Here is a 22,727-nt window from a genome sequence, read left to right on the forward strand (position 1 = left end):
GCTTCTTCAAAGTCAAGTGGTTTCTTTAGGTTGTACTGTTTACAGAAATAGGAAACAATTTGTCCCTCACTGCTTACATAAAGAAAATAATGTGCATGTTGTTTGTGGCCTCACCACAGGTGTTACTCAGCAAATTTTAATTATCCTGTTGGTGATTTAATGTTGTGTAAAAACATATCCTAGCATGTATACACATCTGCCCTTGCTTATTAAAATCTGTTAGTTTTGGCTAGCTCACAGACATGAAGATACTTCCCGCTAACCAAAGCAGATTTTGAACTTTTGTCTGTTGTTCACTGCTCTCTCCCAAATAAAAAATGGGTATAATCACATACCAAATGTTAATTATTTCATGAAAATAGTAGCAAAAAAAATATGACTGGGTTCATGCATGTAGTTAGCCAGATATTCTCCCAGCTACTTCCTTCCCTCTATGAGCTTGCACAGCTCTCAAAAGCCTTCCTTCACAATGTGGCAGGGCAGGGAAAGGTTGCTTGGATATTTTTCCAGGCACACAAATACAGTTAGTACCCAATATGTGAACTATGTTATCCCTTAATTAAGCAAAATACAACATATTCTATACACAGTTTATAGAATACATCACAGAAGCATAAGAAATAAATTTTCCTCACTGGAACTAAAGGGAATGCTTTAGAAGAGTGACCATGAAAAAAGGCAAGTATTTCAAAGAAGGTGAGGTTTGGAGAGTCAGTGGTGGTCTTAAGGGATTGCTAGAGAAGAAGCATACCCCCAGAAGGAACCTGGGCAAAACAAGTGGGAGGAATACACAGTGAAAGGTGGCAAGCTGCAGAGCACAGTGAGCCGGATCTTACAAAGCGGGAGGGCACTCTAGTCCAGATGCTTTTTGAATGCTCATGATTTCAAGGGATACATTTAGCTCAGACAAGCTTTAATTTTAAAAAGTAGGTAAGAAAGGCAGAAACACAGAAATGGCACAGAAAATTGCCCTCAATATAGGAATGAACTGAAAGACAGTGTGCTTTCAGTTTTGAAGTCCAACTGAAGATTTTATCTTCCATATTTCCTGTTTCTGACACATTTGTAGCAAGTAAGCAAGCCATGTTTCTAAGATCACTGAGAGGCAAGTAACAAGGGACAACAGTACTTAAAAGGTACTAATGACACTGAAGTACTCCATGAATTGCAGCCTGTTGTAAGGGCTGTATTTTATCGGGCATATACAATAAAAACTACCTGGGAGCCAGAGTCTCCTCAGCTGTACCCAGGCAGCCGCTCCATCTTGGGGGGGTGAAATGAGGCCAGAATCTCCAACTGCTCTGGAGGCTTAGCTGCAACCATGACTGAGGGCAGCAGCTGCTGAGACCTCCACCCTTGTCCCACAGAAGGAATCCACAGACGGATGGGTAGCACTGCTAGGTGGGACATCTACTGAGTCGGCATGGTTTCTTTCACAACAACTGCATTTTTCCCTGGCTCTCAAATCCAACTCCTCACTGCAGAAGTGCTGTCTCTCATATTCTTCTGCCATAATAATGACAGGCAAACTCAATTAACACTGTGAGCAGTTTGGATGTCTGCACAACAGGTTGCCAAAAAAAAATCCAATCCCAAGGGGAAAAAAACCCAACCAAAGATAACTAAGAGCATTTGTTGCATAATGTAATTCAAAGCTTCTATCTGTAGGACCAATAAAAGACATGTTTATTATGTCTTAAATCAAGATGTGAAAGCTTGGTTTTGAACTGCTTTAATGTTAATGATTTATTATACATGCAATACTAGAGGCTAGTATCTAGTTTGGTAAGACACATCCTATACATTCAATGCAGATTTTCTCTTCAAGCTTCTTACTGAGATCAGAACATAATAAAATCACAAAATTGTGCATTCCCCTGCAAATAATTTATTCAGAGATTAGTAAGAGAGTAATGTATCTTCCTTAGTAATACCCTGGATTTCTGTCAACATCATCATCAAATATATACCACAAAATACAATACGTGTAACCACAAGCCTTTTTATATGACATATTTTAAAGGGCTTTCAACATTGATTAGATCTCTACTACTACTGTTATTATTCTTGTGATCTAAAGTACTCTAGATAGGTACTTGAAGTAGAAACATTAATTTAGAAAGATTAAATATCAGGAAGACATTTCTCTAGATACTAGAGATGAGCACTCAAGTATGTCACCAAACAAATGCTTACCCCAAATTTAAAAAAAAAAAGTGTGTGTGTGTGTGTGTGTGTATACACATCCATAAACATATTATTTAATAGCTACTCTTCACTTACTGTGAGAACTACTCATCTGTAATCTTGGAGCCAAGGGCCCAGTGAACCCCATAAAAGCAACTACCATTATATAAAATAAATTAAGCAACACTGAGAAGAAAGAGATAACATAAACATTCCCCATACTAATAGCCTTTCTATTAGAGAGAAAAAACAAATAATTTAGTCCAAGAGGGCACTGAGAACAGTCCGTGACTTCAGCATGCAGTCGTGAGGAGTTAAGCTAGGAAGGAGCAGCCAAAACATTCTTTTTGAAGTGTCAACACAGACTTATAAGGAAGTGACATCAAACCTTTTTTTCAGACACGTTTCATTACAAAGAAATTTCAAAATAAGCCCAGCACACCCTCTTCATCATCTTCTCCCTCCTCATCCAGCCAAGTGAGGAATCTCCTCACATGAAGCCATCAGGTGACAGCACAGTACGTGGCACTGTGTCTGTGTATAGGAAAGTCCTAAGTGCCTTTTTAACACCTTATGTCACTGCCTGCCTTCAACGGAGGAACCAATTGGACATACACAATGAAAACAAAAGACACGATCCAAATTAACATACACAGCAGGGAGCATAAGCTTGGAAACACAGGATGGGATGAAAAACGTCCTTCACATACAAGATTAAGACTACAAAGTATTTAACAGAGGTTTTCCTGGGGAAAGCATTACCTAAACACATGCTCTACACTGCATTATAAAGCTGATGATAATGACAGTACATCTGCTACTCATGGAAATATCACCCTCTGTTCTTCTTCAAACAAACAGCCATGCCATTAAGTTTTGGGTAACAAACCAAATCAAATTAGGAACAGCAGTTACAACAACTTACAATATAAGAATAATTTACTAAAAGCATCAATTGGCTGTTGACTCCATTTGCCATCTGGAATATTGCCATTACTATAAAAAAATACATATGTCAACAAAGCAGCAGCCTCAGTGTAGTATGCTGGTGTTGATGCTGCAGAGGACAACTATTTCCATAGGATAACACAGCTCAGTTGTCCAGCATTTGTGGGCTTCTGGTAGGCCCCTGGAGAGAAGGAAGGACAACACCCAGATACCTAGAATTTAGTATAATGTATAATTAAGGAAACTCTGCTACTGTATTTTGGCAATTTTATTCTTTACTTTTCCGCTCAGTTCCCCAAGGAGGCTATCACACATGCAGCCACTAAGAGAGAATGTTTTATCCCAAAATGAGAACAAACAAATGTTTCTAAAAGTTAGTTTTATGCAGAGTGTAAAAATACATTTGCTTGGGAATGTTAAATATTTTTAGAAAAATTTCTAATCTAATTTCATTTTACTCATTTGATGGAAGAGCAAAGAAGCAAAGTACTTTGGGATGAACCTTTTCTGCTGGGACAATTAGTAGTAGAAATTCAGATTCTAAGCACAGTGTCCCCCAGTCCTCTGAAGATGCCACTACCTCTGTTCTGGTCACTGGGTACCAAGCACAGATGGGCTGATGTCACAGCATCAGACCACTGCAGGAATTCTTATGGCAGAATTTAAAATAGAGACCCATGCAAAATTGCAAAGCTGTTTATGTATTGAGCTTGACTATCATACTTGAAGAACAGAAACTATTTTTTATTGTTGGTTCGAGAAAACTGTGATCAAGTTAAACTTTTGCAAGCTTCCAAAGAGCAGCTGTGTATCCAGGTATGGAGCTAGGCTTTCCACATGTAGTACAGGTGTGGTGCAATACCATATTACTGAGTGCTGCTTCAGTAATAAGATCAGATGGCATCTTTTTTGAAAGACTAACAGCTGACAAAAACTTGTAGAGGCTTTATGCACACCTTGTGTATTTATCATCACTCCTGTTTCACCATGTTCTCAAAATGATCAGAGATTTGAGAGGAAAGAGTTATAGACTATATTAAACGTTGCAGATTAGTAAAACCACAAGAAGATGGGGTTCTGCTTCAAATAAAAACAGTCCTTCAGAAAAATCTAGATACTGATATTTTTAAGTGATTAAGTGCTCTCTTCTTTGACAACACCATAATTGTCAAAAACCTGAAGTAGTAATAGGCAAAACAGGTATCTGATGTGTACAAATAATCATATACATATTTATTATAGTTATTAATGAAAGACATCTTAAAATAACCTTTCTTCTATACAAACCACTTATACAGCTATCACACCACATGAATAAGAGTCATAGGAGTTTCACTGTAGTGTAGTTTTCTTAGGGATATAAAAAAATATTTATAACTCCCCATACACACAATGCAAGCATATTACTAAGAAAAGAGATAAGCTACACTACCTATCTCCTTTTTTCAAAATGTGTGAAATGAACGTTTTCATGCATACGATGCTAACTAAGTTAAGACAAAAACTTCTAAATATATTTGACAAATAACTGTCAGTGATATGACTTCTTTCAGAAAGAGAGGTTTTGTGTTTTTGATGACCTCAGTGATACAACATCAAATACCACTGAAGAAACTATAACATTTTAATTTTACAGCATTTAAATAAAATTATAGCTATGAACCTAGCTATGATGTGTGTAATCTGCGCAATCATATATAAAGTAGCCCATTCTTGCACGTTTTTCACAGATACACAAGTTACAAGCCATGTACTCATTGACTTTTTTCTTTTTCTCAGCACAGATGGCATTTCAAGAGGAATTTTTTTGTGCCACAGCTAACACAAACCACAAAGAAATTACTCTTATTGAATATTGCCTGCTGTTGAGAAGTGTTTTGAAATTACACTCCATTTTTTAAGGGAACTGAAGAGCTGAGAACAAGCCGTGCATTCACATCAATGGCCAACACAGAGAGCAGCACTGCTGACTGAATGCAGCTCTTCACCAACCCATGCCTAATGGTCGCTGCAGATTAGGGACATGTTTTTCCTCTGTGCCACTTTTGAGGAATTCATTGAAATTTGCTTCGTAATGAGATCACTGTCTGTTGGCAACTTCCACCACACAGACAAAATTATGTAGCCTTTTGTACTGGCTACCAGTGGAAGAAGATTTTTAGTAGGTGTATTTCAACAGATGAAGACAGTTCTTCAAAGAAGTCCTTTAAATACAGGATTTCCTAGAGAAATAGGAAACTTATTTATGCATGTATATATATACACATGCACAAGCAAAGCCTCCATCTGAAGATAATAATACGGACTCCAATGTCAGGCTGTAGAACAACTTAGCTTTACCACAATTAATTGAACCATGAATTTTTCACAAAATGTATTTTTCACTGCATAGCAAGTCCACAGTTAAAAAATGGAAACTAACACTGTATAAAAATCCAGATGGCCAAAGTAACCAGCGGGTGTTAAAGTTCCCTCTTCTAACATTAATACTATGGAAACCTGGGAACAATGAACTCAGAAATTATGACCAGGTTCTACAAAAGGTCCCACCAAAGAGAGAGTCACTTTTTCATGAGAAGTAAGCCTCAGCTCTATCCTTGTTAGCTCTGTACCTGTTAAATCACAATCTGCTCTCACAGAATAAATTATGGTAAACCAGGCTCAAAAGCCATGATCACACATAGTTGAAATTATGCCTCATTGTGTGAGAATCATTATCAAATATGAAACATAACAAGTAAAGAAGAGCAAGAGCATGTTCCTTTATTCAGGAGATTAATACTCCTTCTGCTTTAAACATTACTGGGAAAAATACCTCAAGAGAAATGTCAACTAATCCAAAATTTGTGCTTTAAAAAGAAAATTATGCTGGCAGAATCCTGCTGGATAGGCCATCCAGCATATCCAAGCCAAGTGATGAAAATAAATTGTATTGGTGAGATAACTGGTTCCTCTAGAAGCTGCAATTGATTGACCATGATGGTCGTGGGGACACCAGTAACACAGTCAAGTATGAAATGTCTTGCAAGTGTCAAATCTGCACACAGCACAGCACAAAGGAGAGAAATGGGGGAACTGACAAAATGTCCACTGAAAAATAAAGATATATTATGCACAATTTCAGAACACATTTTTCTAGAGCTGGGAATGCCATACTTCTTTCAATAAACAATCCTATCCAGCATATTGCTGTGGTGCTCTGGCAGTGGGGATTTGTGAACGCTAATGCCTGAGTCCATACCACCAGCTAGGAAATACAAGCTTATTTATAGCAAGATTAACCCTCCCAGTGGTCAACCTAAAATAGGGCAGGCCTGCTTTGCTCCCCAGCATGTTTGAGACTTGATGCATCTCACCTCTTGAAAGGTGAGTTTCCAACAGTTTGCAAGCTGTCAGGAATGCTGACATCATGGAAGCTGGTTCAGCTATCATGGCAACAAACACTATGCACACCTAGGCAGCTAACCTGAAGATGGCCTTCCAGATGTGCAAGGTGACTTCTGGAGTTGTGGTTTGGCTCTGCAGAAACTATGACAAAGTTTTAATAGCAATTTAATCTACCATTTTCAAAGCAGTTTCTGCTACACTGCTTTTGCATACTGCAGGCAAATGAAAGGTATCCAGAGCTCCAAAGATAATTACAGTCCTTTTAGAATGCAAAGGAAATGCAGCACTAGAAAATAGCATCAAGAATACATAGGGTTTTTACTTCAAAATAAGCCCACAGACCCATTCTCTGATTGCTCTTTGGTTAAGACTTTTTTTCTCTGTCATCAGTTTGATCCTAGAAGGTACCACACACCATTTTGTACCAGACCAGACATGAGTTTACTACCTCAATATCAAATATAATCAAGCTTTACTGACTTTTTTGGTAAAAATCAATCAAGCTGCACACATTTAACTAAACAAGTGTAGTAAACAAAGCAACAATTTACTACTTCAATAACTCACTGGTATATGTTTGGAGAAGCTACTTTTAAATGCATGGTATTACCAACTATCAGATTTTTTACAGAAACTCTGAAATAGAGGAATGACACTGGGACTAGTTTCTGTTCTATAAAAACAACTGTTATCAAAGTTTCTAGGTAACATGAGTACAGAAAATGAAACTTAAGAAAGAGGATTGTGAAAAAATAGGAGAAAATGTCACACCTCCATGAAAAGCTATTGGTCTACCAGGGAAATTTAGAGGGCTCAGAAGCTCACAGAGCTACAGTCAGTGACTCTGAAGCAAGCCTAATTTCTTGGCCTTTTGTTTTAACTCAATTAAGCTGAAAATCCTCAGCAGCCAGCAAATAGTGGATGCCCTCTGAAACTGCCCCATCAATCCCCTCAGCAAAAATTGAGAGGTACAGGAAAGAAGCTTCTCCAAGAAAACTGGGGACTAGTCTAAAACAGATGGAGAAAAATAATGGAAGACAATCCCTGAATAAACACCACCTCTGGGTAAACAGAAAAGCACAACTTGATCAGCAGGTTTTTTCCTCTACAAGCAGATTGGGAAGTCCTTCCAGTGAGGTTATCATAGTTAAGCAGATACTGCTTTTGATCTTGAAGTCAAGCTCCTGGAGAGTTTTGGCTATGAAAATATGCAAATGTTTCCATTGGAATGCATGGTGCATAATCAATCATGCCCAGCAGGCCTTACAGATCAACAACACACTCTAATCAGAAGGCTGCCCAGAGCTATGTTCCTGGAGAGACCAGGCAAGAAAATAATTTAGGGATGTAAATACATCACCATCTGTACTATTTCTTTATAATGATGGTCAGGAAACATGACTGAAATTCATTTTGCCCCAGCTTTCTGTAGCTATTCTACGAAGACCTAAAGAGACAATGTTGGAGAGAATTCTTAGAGGTATTTAATTTACTTTATTTCAATTATTTAATATGTTTTTCCATTAAATTAGAAACTAATTAGTAGATAAAATATAGGTACAGGAATAAAAATTAATTTCACAGTAATAGAGCAGCTTTTTTAATATAAAAGCTTCTAAAGACAGTAAAATGCAATATATCATTGTCATGGCAAATGTCACTGCTTAACAGCAGTGAAAATGAAGAGCACAGCAGCGAGGGTTTATTGCACAAAAACTATTTTAACTCTAAGGAAGTGTTTAAGCAACAGATGTTTAGCTGTGGCTTGTCCTTTAGCAGCACAAACTATGTAGAAAAAGTTAGGCAGTTAGAAAATTTATCTTGTTCTTTTCTTCAGAGAAAACAGAGTACAGGAGGGCTGGGGAAAATGAGGATGATGTATCAAGAAGACAATACAAATTTCACAATATTTTGAGGTCATCCAGTAGAAGACTAATAAAAGAAAACCTGTTGATTTATTCAAATGCACCTACCCATCAGAGGGGTAGAAGTGATGCATGCCTACTGCCTTTGGGAACACCTGAAAGGACCCCCTCTGACACTACTGCATTTCAGTTCTGAAAGGCTTCTAGTTACCACTGGTCAAAACACTTCAGTCTCAAGAGGCCTTTAACACCACCACCATTTTTCCAACATTTATTCTCACATTTTACTCAAAAAAAGGAAACTTCATCCCTTGCTCTGCACCACCCACCCTTCTATCCTCCTTCTTCCAGGAGGAAGAAGCCATTCCCTGTACTGGGTCCCACCTCACATCCTCACACCCACTGTATCAGCAGTCCAGGCTCTCTCATGTTTTTCTTTTTGACATGATTTGGAACTATGTGTCCATGATGGTAAGTAACTGAAGAAAACATAAATGAGCAAGAAGGTCCTGTTAACTTCCACACCTCTGCCTGCTGGGATCCTCTCAGATTACACCTGACCTCTACAGACATAGCTGTCTGAAATACTGGCAAACCTGGGCCTGCTTCTGCCCACCAGACAAGGTGATTAGTCCCACAATGATACCACTCTCTTTTTACAAAATGGCCTTTCACTACTCAGATCCATGGATCTGGCTGTGTTTGATTGCTGCTGCTTGAACTCGAGATCAACCAAAAGTGTATTTTTCTCTCTTCTACAGATAACATCTCGATTCTCAGAGATAACTGCAGTTCAAAGCCAGACCACTTTTTCCAAGACTGCAGTTCTTTATGCATCAAAACTGACAATAAATTCAATATTTAAAGGAAAAATAAAAAATTCAAGTTTCCTCATTATATCAAACAATTCATTTGCTCAAGCTGACCAGTTCCATTTATGCTTATCTGCATTTCAGAAGAAGGAACATGATTTAGATCAGATAAATTTTGTTTAAAATGACCAACTGAAGAAATCTGAAAAGGGAAGAATTAATGCTGTTAACTGTCATTTCATTTCTTGCACTCCAAAAATAAAAATCATTATGAAAAAGTCATGATCTCCTCCTGTCTTAATCCAAAATACACTTCCAGTACAGGACATAACATAGAGATAAACATCTGTAGTATCTCCACAAGATGAAATAAAAATGCAAACAACCAACTTAAAAATTCTGCATCCAATGAAATATTTATTTTACTATCATTTCCATGGACCTGACTACCTGGCATACAAAGATATTTTAACATTTCTAAAATGTCAGAGTCCATAAGCAATAATGAAAGCTCTGAAGCTGAATGCCTCCAAGAAACATTATGCTGGTGTTTTGCTGAGCTGTTAGTTATTTTAGATACAGTGTGTCACAAAGATTTCCATTCTTATTCATTGAGATCCTTAAAACAGCTAAGAAAAGATGGCCTTTGTTTCATTTTGTGGGAAAAGTGAAGTAAATTTATCCACCTCTTTAGCAGCTCTTTTGCAAACACTTTTTCAGAGTTCTTTTGGACATACTCATATGCCCCTGCTAATAATGAATCCAAAGCTTTGATAAACTTCTGTCTCAAAATCACTTAAATATTGTCATGGGTTTAGTTGGATACTGCAAAATGTTATGTTATCTTTCACTTTGGCATCTGAAGTGAAATGGGTTCCACTCAGTTCCACTAAGGTTTTAAAACAAAAAAAGGTTTTAAACAAACTAAAGTTTTAAAACAAAATAAGGTTTTAAAACAAGCTTCACTTTCACTTATTACTACATACACCCTCTTTACAAAATAAAAAATTTGGGGTTTGTTTTGTAAAGAGGGTATATGTAGCAATAAGAAATTAAGGCCCTATTAAAACCCTTATTTGTCCCACATAATTGTAAACATTATCTGATTAATTCAAGATGATCTTACAGAACTGGGTATAACAAATCTGCAAAGGCAGGTGGATTGTCTCATCAGAAGAGAGAACAGTCTACTCAACGAGTCCTGCAGCAGGCAAAGGAACAAGGAATTCACCTCTGGGGAACACACAACTCTCTCAGCACAGTCCTAGACAGAAGACTGGAAGGGGCCTAGAAAGAGGCAAGAAATGGATGGAGGCTTCTTGGAGAACGTGACTTAGAGATCAAACTGTGCTGCCAAGGAAGAGGGACTGGGTGCTCCCCTTCATTACAACAGCAAATATTTAGGAAGATGTCCAAACAAAGGTTTAAGTGTTTTTCCAATCAGTTGTGGACAAATGGCCCAATAACACCTCAGCTTCAAAGCAAAACTTGAGCTTGACTGGAAATATGTAGCAAGAATGACCAAAATGTTTATTATGCAATTCAGCATAAATTCCAGGTTTCTTTCCTACTTCATTAATTTTGCTAATGCTGGAGCTCAACCTGCATGTCTGAAAAGACACAACATAACACAGTAATTTTTATGCCCCCAAAAAAATACATGCAGATGGAAAAAACAACTTTAGAAGACACCTTTGTAAGTGAACTTACTTCCTATCATCTTAAGTATTCTGTGCTCACAACTGGAGTCACAATTAGCCTTAAGAAGGCATTAAAGATGTTTATTCATCCTCTTTTCCAGCTCATTGGGGAAAAAATATCCATCCCTCCAAGGAAGGATGATCTTGTAGCTACAGAAAATGAGGGCTTGACTACTACTTCAAGTAGATTATCTACATGAAGTCACACAAAAATGCACTTAAACCCTGTACCTTAGCAGCCTGAGTTGTTAAATAGAAATGCTAACATATGGTTTGAGCAGAAGGTAAGCCTAGGTGACTTCCTGAGGTCCCTCCTGACCTACATGTTCTTGTGATCCTATTTGCTTTGAGACACACAGGATGAATGAGAAGGGCACTTAGACATCACAAAGTTGATTACTATTGAAAATCTCAAATAAGTACCCTAACATTTTCAAGGTTGTAATACATAGCTTTTTACTACATATATATGGGGGGGAAATCCTGTAAAAATGCTCATGGACTCAGTGCATGGACATCTTTGACAGCCACAGAAAAACATCAAGTGATCCTGTTCTGGATGATGTGATAGAACCTGCTGGTTATGTTGGTTTTCAGAAAGCAAACAAACTGAAAAACTAAACATTTGTTTTGACTACAAATTTTTAAAGTAGCATCATAAACTTGAAAGGCCTTTTACTGAATTATGTGCAAGTAAATTTACCAGGCAGATTAAGCAGAAATCTTTACAGACACAGTGATGCTAACATGAACAAGAAAAAGCACTTGTCATCTTGCAACACAGAATACCCAATGAGTAGAAAGTGTCTCCAAGTATGACAAGTAAAAAATTTGAAAAATGAATTGCTAGCAGGTAAGATGATTCTGTGTCTAATTTAGAAGATTACTTCTCAGGGTGAAGCTGAGTCAACAATCTCTTCTTCTTAAGACACATCCTCTCCTCCAAGTACCTCAGCTACAGCACATTCTAAAAGCAAAAACAATGCAAAAGCAATAGCAAGTCCTACTCTACAGATGCTCTCATTTTCTGCTACAGGTGTTTTTAATTTCCCAGCAGTTCTCTCAAATAGGAAAGTTGTGATTGACTTCAGACTGCCTAGGCAACAAACACTACTCTTAGTTCTGTTTACCAAATTTGTATCTAATGTCCCATTTAAAAAATGACAGAGAAGAAAAAGGAATAAATCTTAAAACAAAACACAACAAAAAAAAAATCAAACTCACCTTGCTGGAGGCACATCAATATTTGAAGAAACAACCTTGCGCTTCTGCTCCAGAAGACAAACAGAACGTGTGTTTTCCTTTTCACACTCATGAGCTCTGTTAAGTTTTTTGGTCTCTGCTGTTTTTAAATCTTCCTCCTTTGTGGTAAACAGGAGAAACTGTTGTTCTGGCAGTTTTCGACTGATGTCACTTTTTACATCCTCCTGTTGAAATGCATGGAAGGTCATTTCACGCTTGATGTTGGCTGCCTGAAAAATTGAAAGCAATTATTAAATTTTCCTTTAATTTGCCTAAAATGGGAAACAACTCACTACCCACAGACATTTGCTTCTAAATAATTATTTGAATTAGTGAATACCATTTCTTTGTCCTTCATAAATTCTGAAACGGCCATTAATTTCTCAAGATGTTGAAGACTAGCCAGGAAAATAAACAATTTTTGTCCATTTGATAAAGCTATCAACCTCTTTATGTTAAATCAAAAAGGTATTTGTACTAGAATGTCAGAAACCAGATTATAAACAACATATCTTTAATGCACACACATCTGTGCTGCATAGCTATGCAAAAGAAATCCTAGCTGCCTTTCTCCTAAAATTGAAGGGAAAAAATTCAGAATTTTTCCAGATTAAACATAACAAAAAAATTAAAGTGCTTCCTACAGACACATACTGGATACTTTAGAAGATGTATTTGTAAATAAGGGGTTTTCCAGGAGCAGTAAAATAATTTGCTATGATCCAACTCATCTGCCAGAAGGCAAAGGGGAGCAAGTGATAGCAGCAGGATCTCTGTGAGGAGCCATCACAGAGCAGGGACACACACCCAGGACCAACTCCAGGTTGTCCCTTTGCCAGCACTTCCCAGATCTGGTCTGCCACTTCCCACAGGCAAAGACTTCCCAAGCAAATACAAATACACTACCACTCTGGAATACAATATGCTGGTGTTTATAAAGCAAATTATTGCAGGGGTGCAGGGAAGACCCTGAAAACTCATCAGAACCAAGCCACTCCACCTTCCCAGCAAGCAAAACAAAGCACAGGACCTAGATTTTTTTTTGTGAAATCCATTCCCTGGCCAGTTACACTTCCCTGGCCAGCTAGAGTTTCACAGGGGCAGACCCATCTATGAGGTGACCCCTCCAACCAGCCCAAACAACCAAGCAAAATACAGCTTGAGTGGCAGCTTCTCCTGCCTTGAGCAGAGGTACTTCCACACCTCATTGCTCAGAGAAATCCAGGTGCCTTATAGAGGTGGCAAACTGGATTTTAAAATATTTGTAAATTATTGCTGCTCTTCACATTGGAGATATCCAAGCTGTACTGTCCTCAGACAGAAACAGCATCAATAAACAGAAATTCCTATGTCAACTCTTCCAACTTATTCCTCCTTTTCATCATCCAAAAAATTAATGAATGTATTTGTGTATATATTTATGTAGTAAAATATATTCCTCTCTCCACAGATCTCTGTTCGTAGATTTCAAACTTTGGCAGTTACAAAAATGGTGCAAGCAATTTTAAGTTCACAGGAAAGATACTTGCCACGGTAATTAATTTTGCTGTATTCTGTAAAGTGTATCACATCATTAATGCATAACTGTTTAGGACTGTTGATTTAATTGTTTCTAGTGCTTCCACTGAGGGGCTTTTAGCAGTTGCTTCAAGATGAAAACAAGAGTTATTATTCTATGAACGTAAACAGTAGAAAGAATTGGACACTTTACACTTCTTCACACACAAACAGATGACACATTACAAGAAAATCTGCCTGGAAGACAAAACAGTCAGCATGTGATCACACAGAATTAGAAGAAGACATATAAACAACACAAATTGAATTCTGATTTAATGATTTTTTTAAAAACTACTTGGATTCAAAATTAGCCTTTTTTTGAGTGCCTGAGAATCACTGAAATGCTGAGTTGCCTTCAATTTTCATTAAAACTGACTTATAAGTAATGCACTGAAATAACAAAAAAAGCCTGAAAATACCCAAGTTCCAATATCCAGCCCCTAGAAATTATGTAACATCAAACAAGGGTTTACATAAGGCTTGATTTCCATCCCCTCCACTGCTGCATGGTCTTCCCTTGCATGACCACACCTCCCTTCCTCATTCCCCTGGATTCCCACCTCATCCACTGCAGAGGAGGCTCCAGTGCGGGGCAGGAGCAGCTCTCTGTGCTGTGCATGGCAGGGGCTGATGTGCACAAGCACTGGGCAGCACCAGCAGCTCCCTCCTTACCCTCTACAACCCTCAGTGTGGAAAACACCCAGAGCACGGAGAGGAGAGGGACAGCCTCCCTCATTTCCTACTCTCCAATGCCAGACTGAACTCAAGTTTTCATCAGAATGGTTTTAATTAATCTTTTAATGCACTAAGCGCATAACTGTACCAAAGGAAAAAAAGGTATTTTTGTCTTCTATTTATGAAATTTTAGGATTTTACTCAGTTTCAGAAAATATATTGTGCCACACATTGCTGAGTTTTCTTTACAGACCTAAGCAGTGACAACAGAAGGTTGCAGGCTCAGACTACAGCTGTAACATAAAGCCAAAATCAAAAACAGCAGAATACTTTTACTGTGATACAAGATAATCTATTCTTATATATAAAATTTATCCACATCCAGTTCAAACACATTTCATATGTCAATATGCCACGATTAACAGTCAGTCCCATGCATCTATATGGAAGCGAGGAAAGACAAAAATCACAGAGCAAATGCTCAGGATGCAGAAGCAGCTCAGGTTCTTCAGCCAATGGTCAGAAAAAGCAGAAGACCAAATCCAATGCTTAGACTAATTCTCTTCCTCACGTTCAGTTTTCAACAGATGCTTGGAAATACTAACTCCTTTCCAAACTTTCCCTTGAGAGTGACTGCATGTAAAGAATCTTTTCTGCTTTAGATATAGGTGATCATGAGTGAAAGCCAAGAATTTTCCTTGATGGGCTTTCTCCAGTAGCTTTCTCCTACTCCACATGCAGTTTTTCTATTGTAATTCATCCATGTCTATGGAAGCCATTTCCCCTTGAGGCACCTGCCCTGTCTGGAAGTCTGTGGTGTCTTTTGCTGGAAATCCAACCACCTACACAAGCAACCATTGATGTGAGGAGTGCTGAGGGCCATGGTCATTCAAATGATCAGGTTCCTCACTTCCTGGCAAACACTGACTAATGACCAGATGCCTCAGATTTCAAGCTTGGCTTCACCAGCACTCACAGTTCAGAGATAACACAGACAATTTCCAATATCTTTCCAGATAGTTAACTGTTCTGTCATGTTTTATCAGTTACTATATTTTTTTTCATAGATCCTTAATATTCTTTTACCCACTTGAGTCTTTTGGTGGCTCTTCAAGTCCAGAATGTTTCAGCAAAAAATCTGTGGAAGATTTAGTCAAACCTGTCTAGACCTGTCTCACAGACAGGCAGAACATAAGATTTTCCCACTATTTTATTTCAGCTTACTTCCAATACTTCAAAATTCTCCATCCACTCCTGTTCTCAAATTCCATGATTACATTATTCCCAAATGGTTCAGCTTTTCTTGTCCTCCAAATTTGCCATCTTATTGCCTCCAGTATCAACTACTGGCAAAATTTCTGTCCTTTTCATGTACTTGATGAATTATCACTCATACAAGCCACTTGATAATAGGCTGTTTTTCTATGCAATTCACTGTGTATTTTCACCCTTAAGCCATTAGCAACCTTCAGCTTACTTTCAACTGAGTTCTTTGCAACCTGGCCTCAGGCAACCAACATCACTTGGAAGTTCAGTCACAGAAACAGGAGCTATAAACCACTTGTAAATTAAAAAAAAACTAGTTTTGTTTCTCTCTGCAGTTACCTCTACCTGCCTTTGTCAACTTCCCCTCCCATCACTATCGGGCAAGGGAGACTTTTGATACTGTGTTCCTTGGAAACAACCATATTGCCCAAGTCTTCCCCAGTGGAGCTCAAGCATGGGGCAGTGCCAGAGCTGACGTCTGATGTGGCCTGATGTTACTCCTTCAGTAATCATCCTGCAAAAACTGAAAACCATTTCTTGCTTTGGTTTCTAAATAAAAACTTTATTAAGAAAGCCTTTCAATTTCTGTTTCAAAGCTGCCAAGACAATAGTATATATTTAGATTGAGGGTTTTACTTTTAAGTTAAGGGTTTTACTTTAAAGCCTGATTCATTATTGTTAAACTGCAAAGTTTAATAATCCATGTGACAGCTAAATCATTAGCGCAGTTACTATTTTCAGCAGTATATTAATAATTTTTCATTGCAAAACCTATCTTAACCTGCCTATAGAAAGTTTTATGTGGTGGCGTTTTGTCATAACCCAATTGCTGGTCCTGAACTCCACATCAAGACCACGTGTTGCAATGCAAGTCCTGTCCAAAATGAGCATGCTTGACACTGACACAAACTGAGGAATTTAGAGAAGCATTTCACTGTTCCTTACAAATGATGTGCAGGCTGCAATTTTTCAGTAGTTTAGGCCTTAACTTATGTGCAGTCAATTTTTGCCCTACCCAAGAACACATCCTGATAAGATGCTGACATTGCAGTCAAACCTCAGTCTCCTCCAATTTCAGTTAAATTTCAGCTTGCATTTTACCTTGAACAGCAAAAAAAATATTGATCAAAAAGAAAACTCAGGCACTGAATTGCCTATTCAAAGGATAAGCAAACACTAGAATAAGTAGACCTATCACATTTATATGGAAACACAGAGACTCAGATTTGACAGATTACGTATGTCACCCCTTGAGTACATCCTGACTGGACTTTATCATCTTCCCTTGCTTATGGTACACTGCTGCTTAAAAACTGGAGTTATTATTGTCAAATAGCTCACTAGCATTTAACAGGCATTAAGAAGTTTGTGTTTCCTATACAATGGAAGGCATTGAACTCTCAAGAATATTAGCATTGTAACTCATCTGTATGGAAATGTATCTTCAAATGTGAAAACTGACTACTAACCATGTTCTTTCAAATTTCCTTTTTTTTTTTTTTTTTTATGTAGAACCTGTGGATTCAGGTGGGCACAGCAGGAATAGAAATGTAATTTTTAACAGCCTTTGTAACAGACTACACAGACAGATGGAAATACAGCAAACTATTGAAAGAATTGGCACACCACATACCATGCCTACTTTTCTGACAGTTTTATAAACATCTCAAGGGTTCATTTCCACATGGCAGCTGTCCAGCTCAACAGAGCACTGCTTCCCACCCCTGTGACTCGATGAAGCACCTGCCATGAAGCCACGCCGATTTACAGCAGATGAAGAAGATCCTATCACAAGCGTGACTGCATCTGCCTGACAAGAAACAGGCCTGCAACCACAGCCTCGGCAGAGCTTGCAGCTCACTGTCAAGCAGCACAGCAGCGAGAGCCCAGCAGGCCCCCTTAACCTGCTGGGGGGACACTGGCTAACTTCTATTTCTCCTCATAATGTCTGTTGGGATCTGGAAGGACTAAGACATATGAGAAAGTTGAGCATGTTCCTTCCACACACACTTTGAATCTCAGAGGACTGAGTAAAGTAAATAATCTTCCAACTGTGGCCTATTTTGTGCCATTATGTTTTCTTCATACAGATAACAAAGCTAATTTTACAATAAAAGCAAATAAGTACCTCTACAAACCAATAAAACTATTTTACAAGGCAAGTATCTGTAGAAAAGCTGACTGCATCCAAAGCTCCTTATAAACAAACACACTAGTGGAAATACATTTTGGGAATCTAGCTCAGAGTAATCCCACAGTTTCTTAATAATCCCGAAGCCGTTGTCAAGTATCCATTTTTGTACAAAGCTCTTTTTCTCCCTCAACCCATAAAACTGTATTTCCTTTACCTCACCTACACGCCACTCTAACTGGACTCAACTCCAGTGTCACTTCATTCCAAAAAAACCAAGATCCCTCAGAAGCCAACTAGGCTGTTTTCCAGAGTGGGGGAGGCAGGGCTGAGGGGTGGTGGTATGTGTGTGGGGGTGTAACATGCTAATTAAAAAACACATATCAAAACCCCCCACCAGCAATCACCCAGCTCACTGCTCCAATTCTGCCTATTTGCATTGTCAATGGACAGATAATTTCAACAGTGAGTCCTACGCCTATGCACAATATTAACACTACATAGCTGATAAAGAAGACACAGTTTTGGATGTGGATTTTTGATTTCCATCGGATTTACGATGTAATCAGTTGATCTAATTCCATCAAAAAACTCTTTAGATTAAACACCAATTAAAAAAACCCACCAGATTAGACAGATTAGCTATGAGATGCTTTAGCACCAGCCAACCTGCTGTATAACTCTGCTGCTTTTCATAAACAGTTTTTTGATTCTGGCTTTGTGACCACCTCTTTCCATTTTCTGAAATTGATGTAATCATCCTAAGTGTTTGGGACGGCCAATAAAACTCCCAACTGGTAAGAAAACAAAAGTTCCAGGATTTTTTTTTTATTAAACAAGGCTTTAGCAATATTTTTGATCCATTACAGAACAAACAGGCAACTCAATGGGGAAGTGAAAGAAGGAATCAATATATTTCAGCCTAGCATGTTAATGGGAAACAAGAATGAAATGTGCATATGTAACATGACATACATTTAAAATGTTCAGCCAAAACAAGAGCTCAATAACTGCAAGGCCCTTTTCAGGCCAGCCTGAACAGCCAGGCAATGCTCTTGGGACAGGGATAAGCCAGTTTTCTCAACAAGAAAGAAATCAGGAAAAAAGTTCACAAAAAAACACAACAAGCAAAAATGAGAAATACCAAACCTTCTACCAAAATTAAATGCAAGTTAAAAATATTTAAATTAAATCCCTGGAAGGACAAAGATTTTGGTTCACTCATATTGCTTCATACAGTATTTCCAGTTCAGGTTCCTGTAACAGAGGGTTTTTTTACGTAAAAAGACTCTAATTTTTGACATTCAAAAACAGTGTCCTTACTGGAAGCAAAGAATGCATCAAATTTCCATTTTGCCAGAAATCTCTATTCATACTGGAACACAAAGAGATAAGACAGATTCTCATAATGATGCTTGGAAATAATCTGCCCTGAATTTCAATGTATTATTACATTTTCGAGTATACTTTGCATTTAATTACTCGCTTCACCAGCAGTTGCTCATTACACATAAATCATGTCTATCTAATCACTCTAACCAATTATAAATTGTTGGTCTCTAAAAATATAGAACACAATGCATTTTAAGGTCACTTAAGTGTTCTTTACAATATACAGTACACATTAATGTACAGTAATGTACTATTCATCTTCAACCAGGCTAGGACAAAGTCCCTATCTTCATTTGACTGAACATAGAAAACCACACATAGAATATATTTTCTATGTATTGAAACACAATTTTAAGCATGTTAAGTTGCCTGGATTCACAACACAGTGTTATGCAGCAAGAATTGGAGTCAGCAAGAAGTTTCTACCCTCCCATCACCCTCACGTGTATGTCAGCACTTACCTGGCTAAACCTAGCTCATCAACAAAACCCACATATCTCAGCACCAGTTTAGGTGTTTCTGAGTTATAGAGAATCTACCCAGAGGAATGACAGAAACTTTCACTCTCATTTGAAATCCAGCACCCAGCCAGGTACCTGTTGTACCCCAAACAAAACCACCACCATCTGAAATACTGTCAGTATTTCTGACATCTGAAACACTACCCTCACTGGCACAGGAAGCATAAATGTTATTAAAGCTGGACAGAAAGGTCTTACTAAGATTACAAGGGGAGACACCAATGAACACTGGGAATTCATGGTCCTTCCCATACACCATTTTCAGGTCTGAACAAAAATAATTCAGATATTTGTGCCTTTTTCTCTCCACCACATCAACAAATGAATGAAGATGTGGAAGAACAGTAGCTTTCTTTCCCATCCCATATGCAGGCATAGTAAGTTCCTCACAGAAAAGTACATGATATAACTTTTAACATTATCAGACACCAATCAGTAACAGTTACCAAATTTTAATACCAATTACTGAAAGTGTGCATGTTCAAAATTTGCTTGCAGAGTTTTAATCTCAAAGAAATAACTGTATTCTGTGTCCTGGCTATGCTGTGCTCACAGGGGTGTGACCTGCAGTCACCACCCTGCAAACCCAGCTACCTGGGTTCCAACTGGATATTGGCCCCCAGGATTGGCATCACTGGCAGGATCTCAGCAGAGCTATTTCAGCCCTGTTTTCCTTCTCTTAAATAAAACAAGTGCCTGAGAAACACGCTGCCGCTAAACATCTAAAACATAGACAGTACCTTGGAAAGCCTTAAACAGGAATAAAGTGGAGGGTCACAGTTGCAAAAAACAGGTTTTTTATTTAGGAATTCTGTTGCTACAATATTCACCAAGCATGCTCACCACTGAGTGCTTGGTATTCCACCACACTTTTAACAGGACTTACAGCCCAGGAATGGGCAGCCATAATTGCCTCCCCAATTACTGGTTGCACGAAAGTGAATTTAAAATTAACTAAACCAATTATCACATATTTTTTCTCACAAGGACCTACGTGCCTGACCCTGCAAGTGGGAAGGAAGGGTTCCTGCCAGGCAGCAGGTTTCCCTCACCTCTCCTGCAGTGAAAGCAGTGTAAGCAATGCCCAATGTCATCAGAGCAAGCTGTGGCCACACAGAACAGATGAGGGCCTGGAAATGTGTGCCCTGGGCTGGTCAAAAAGAACAGGAGAAAGCCCTGGAATAGGAGACAAAACCAAGCACGCTAATGTGGGGTAGCAGGGAAGCTCAAATAAATATTTTCTGTTCTTATTTCTGTTGCATTACTAGATGTACTTACAACCTCCAAGTAGTGAGCAACATCAAACCAGGTGTTCCCACTGCACTGACTGAAGTTCTGAAACCTCACATCAGGGTATTTTCTATATTATGCCTATGAATACATATTTTCCACGAAATGGTGATTTTATTTGTAAGAGGTGCAAAAAGGGTCCTAGAATCCAGTGGTAAAGTACCTACTGTCTTTGCTGCCCCAAGTTTTGATTCTGTCTAGATTAAAAAGTTGTACACAACAGCTTATGTAGCTTAATACAGCCTTGTGTATGAACTGTCTTACTGATATATCAAGATGGCCTTTACTAGCTGAATTTCATGTGCAAATAAAGTATTTTAAACTATTTCAAGACCATTGCTGAAGATGTACTAGACACTCCACTTGCTTTTCTCTTCATCTGCTGGTGGTTTGGGATCAATAAGAATGGCAGCAGCTTAAAGAAGTACTACCACTTCTATAATCTCATTAATTATCAAGTAAGTAAGAGCTCATAAAAATCAAACTATAGAGGCAGTGGGGAACTCCCCACACTTAGCAGAAGGTTTTGGGAATGCTGCTTCACTGCTCCTCAGCAAAAACACCTAGATTGGTACATCTGCATTTGAAAGCCATCCTCCTCTTGCCTGGACAGAGATACACAGTAGGATATTTTCAGTGAAAACAAAACCAGGTTGGCTTTATTTTCAAGATCTCTTGCAATTAAGATACAGAGATGTGAGATTTTTGAGGTAAAAAGTTATTGTCTGACTTTGAAAGCAGCCAGCTGAAATGAGATACTGCAGATCTTAGATCACTTAAAAGGATAGAGAAATGCAATCCATTTGCCTTTACATCCTGGAACTTTGCTCTTTTTTATTTGTTTGTTTAAATTATGGCATTTCAGTGAAATTAAACGAAGGGAGTCCACAGACATATGCAACTGTTTTAACTTCTGAATGAAACAGGTGCTATGAATAAAAGAGCCAATGCTGATCCCTGATGCTGAAAGCCTGGAGCAGATACTACAAGACAAAAATTAAGCACAAGCCCTTATCTCCTCTAACAGATCTTCAGCCTGGAAGTAGAAAGCACGATCCCTCAGTGGAGTAGAACAAGCAAGAAGCACTGTCTCCAGCAGAAGATTCTCCCAAGTCTGGGTTCAGCTCGAGACAAAATCATGTAGCAGTTTTTCTGTTCAGATTAGGAGAGGTGCCAAAAAAAGTTTATTTTTGTGTCTGACTACACAATAAACAGTATCACAGAGTTACAACTTGTTACCCCTGCAAGCAACAGAATAACATCAGTAAAAACATGAAGAGGCGAAAGGCCACCTTCTCCAGCTGCTCCAGAAAACAGTCCTCTATCAAACCACTACAGGGATGCAGCAATATCTCATGGGAGAAAAGCCTTCACAAAGAACCTGAAGGACCATCAGGCCCAAAGTAAAGCACAGTCCAACTGCCACATGGCTTCTGTCTTCTAAAGGATGAAGGCTTGCTCCATTTCTAACCTTCTCTTTCCTCCATATGCCTGTCCCAGCTGTGATATCCCATCTTTTCCTCTGCACTATCAAGATGCTTGGCAAGCCCTTCCTTGATCCACCATAACTGAAGGACACCACAGAGTCTACAGACGCTGCTGCACGTGTTATCCACTGTTTCAGTAACCCACAAAAGCACACAATGAATTCTGGCACAACCACAAGGCTGCCTGTGAGTAACTGGGAGCTGGAGGAAAGGAATACATTACCCTTTTTGGAACTGATTAAACATAAACTCCACAAACTCCAG

The 22,727-nt window shown here is 38.5% G+C and overlaps 1 protein-coding gene across 1 annotated transcript in view; it reads right to left on the bottom strand.

Annotated features, from left to right (window-relative positions):
- Positions 1 to 22,727, bottom strand: part of ZNF704 (zinc finger protein 704) — a 102,173-nt gene that overhangs the window by 70,585 nt on the left and 8,861 nt on the right. The window contains exon 2 of the mRNA XM_064390122.1: positions 12,124 to 12,371. Within this exon, the coding sequence (XP_064246192.1) occupies positions 12,124 to 12,371 (248 nt within the window). The remainder of the gene's footprint in view (positions 1 to 12,123; positions 12,372 to 22,727) is intronic.

This window comes from Passer domesticus, chromosome 1 (assembly GCF_036417665.1).
Source record: "Passer domesticus isolate bPasDom1 chromosome 1, bPasDom1.hap1, whole genome shotgun sequence".
NCBI classification, from domain to species: domain Eukaryota; kingdom Metazoa; phylum Chordata; class Aves; order Passeriformes; family Passeridae; genus Passer; species Passer domesticus.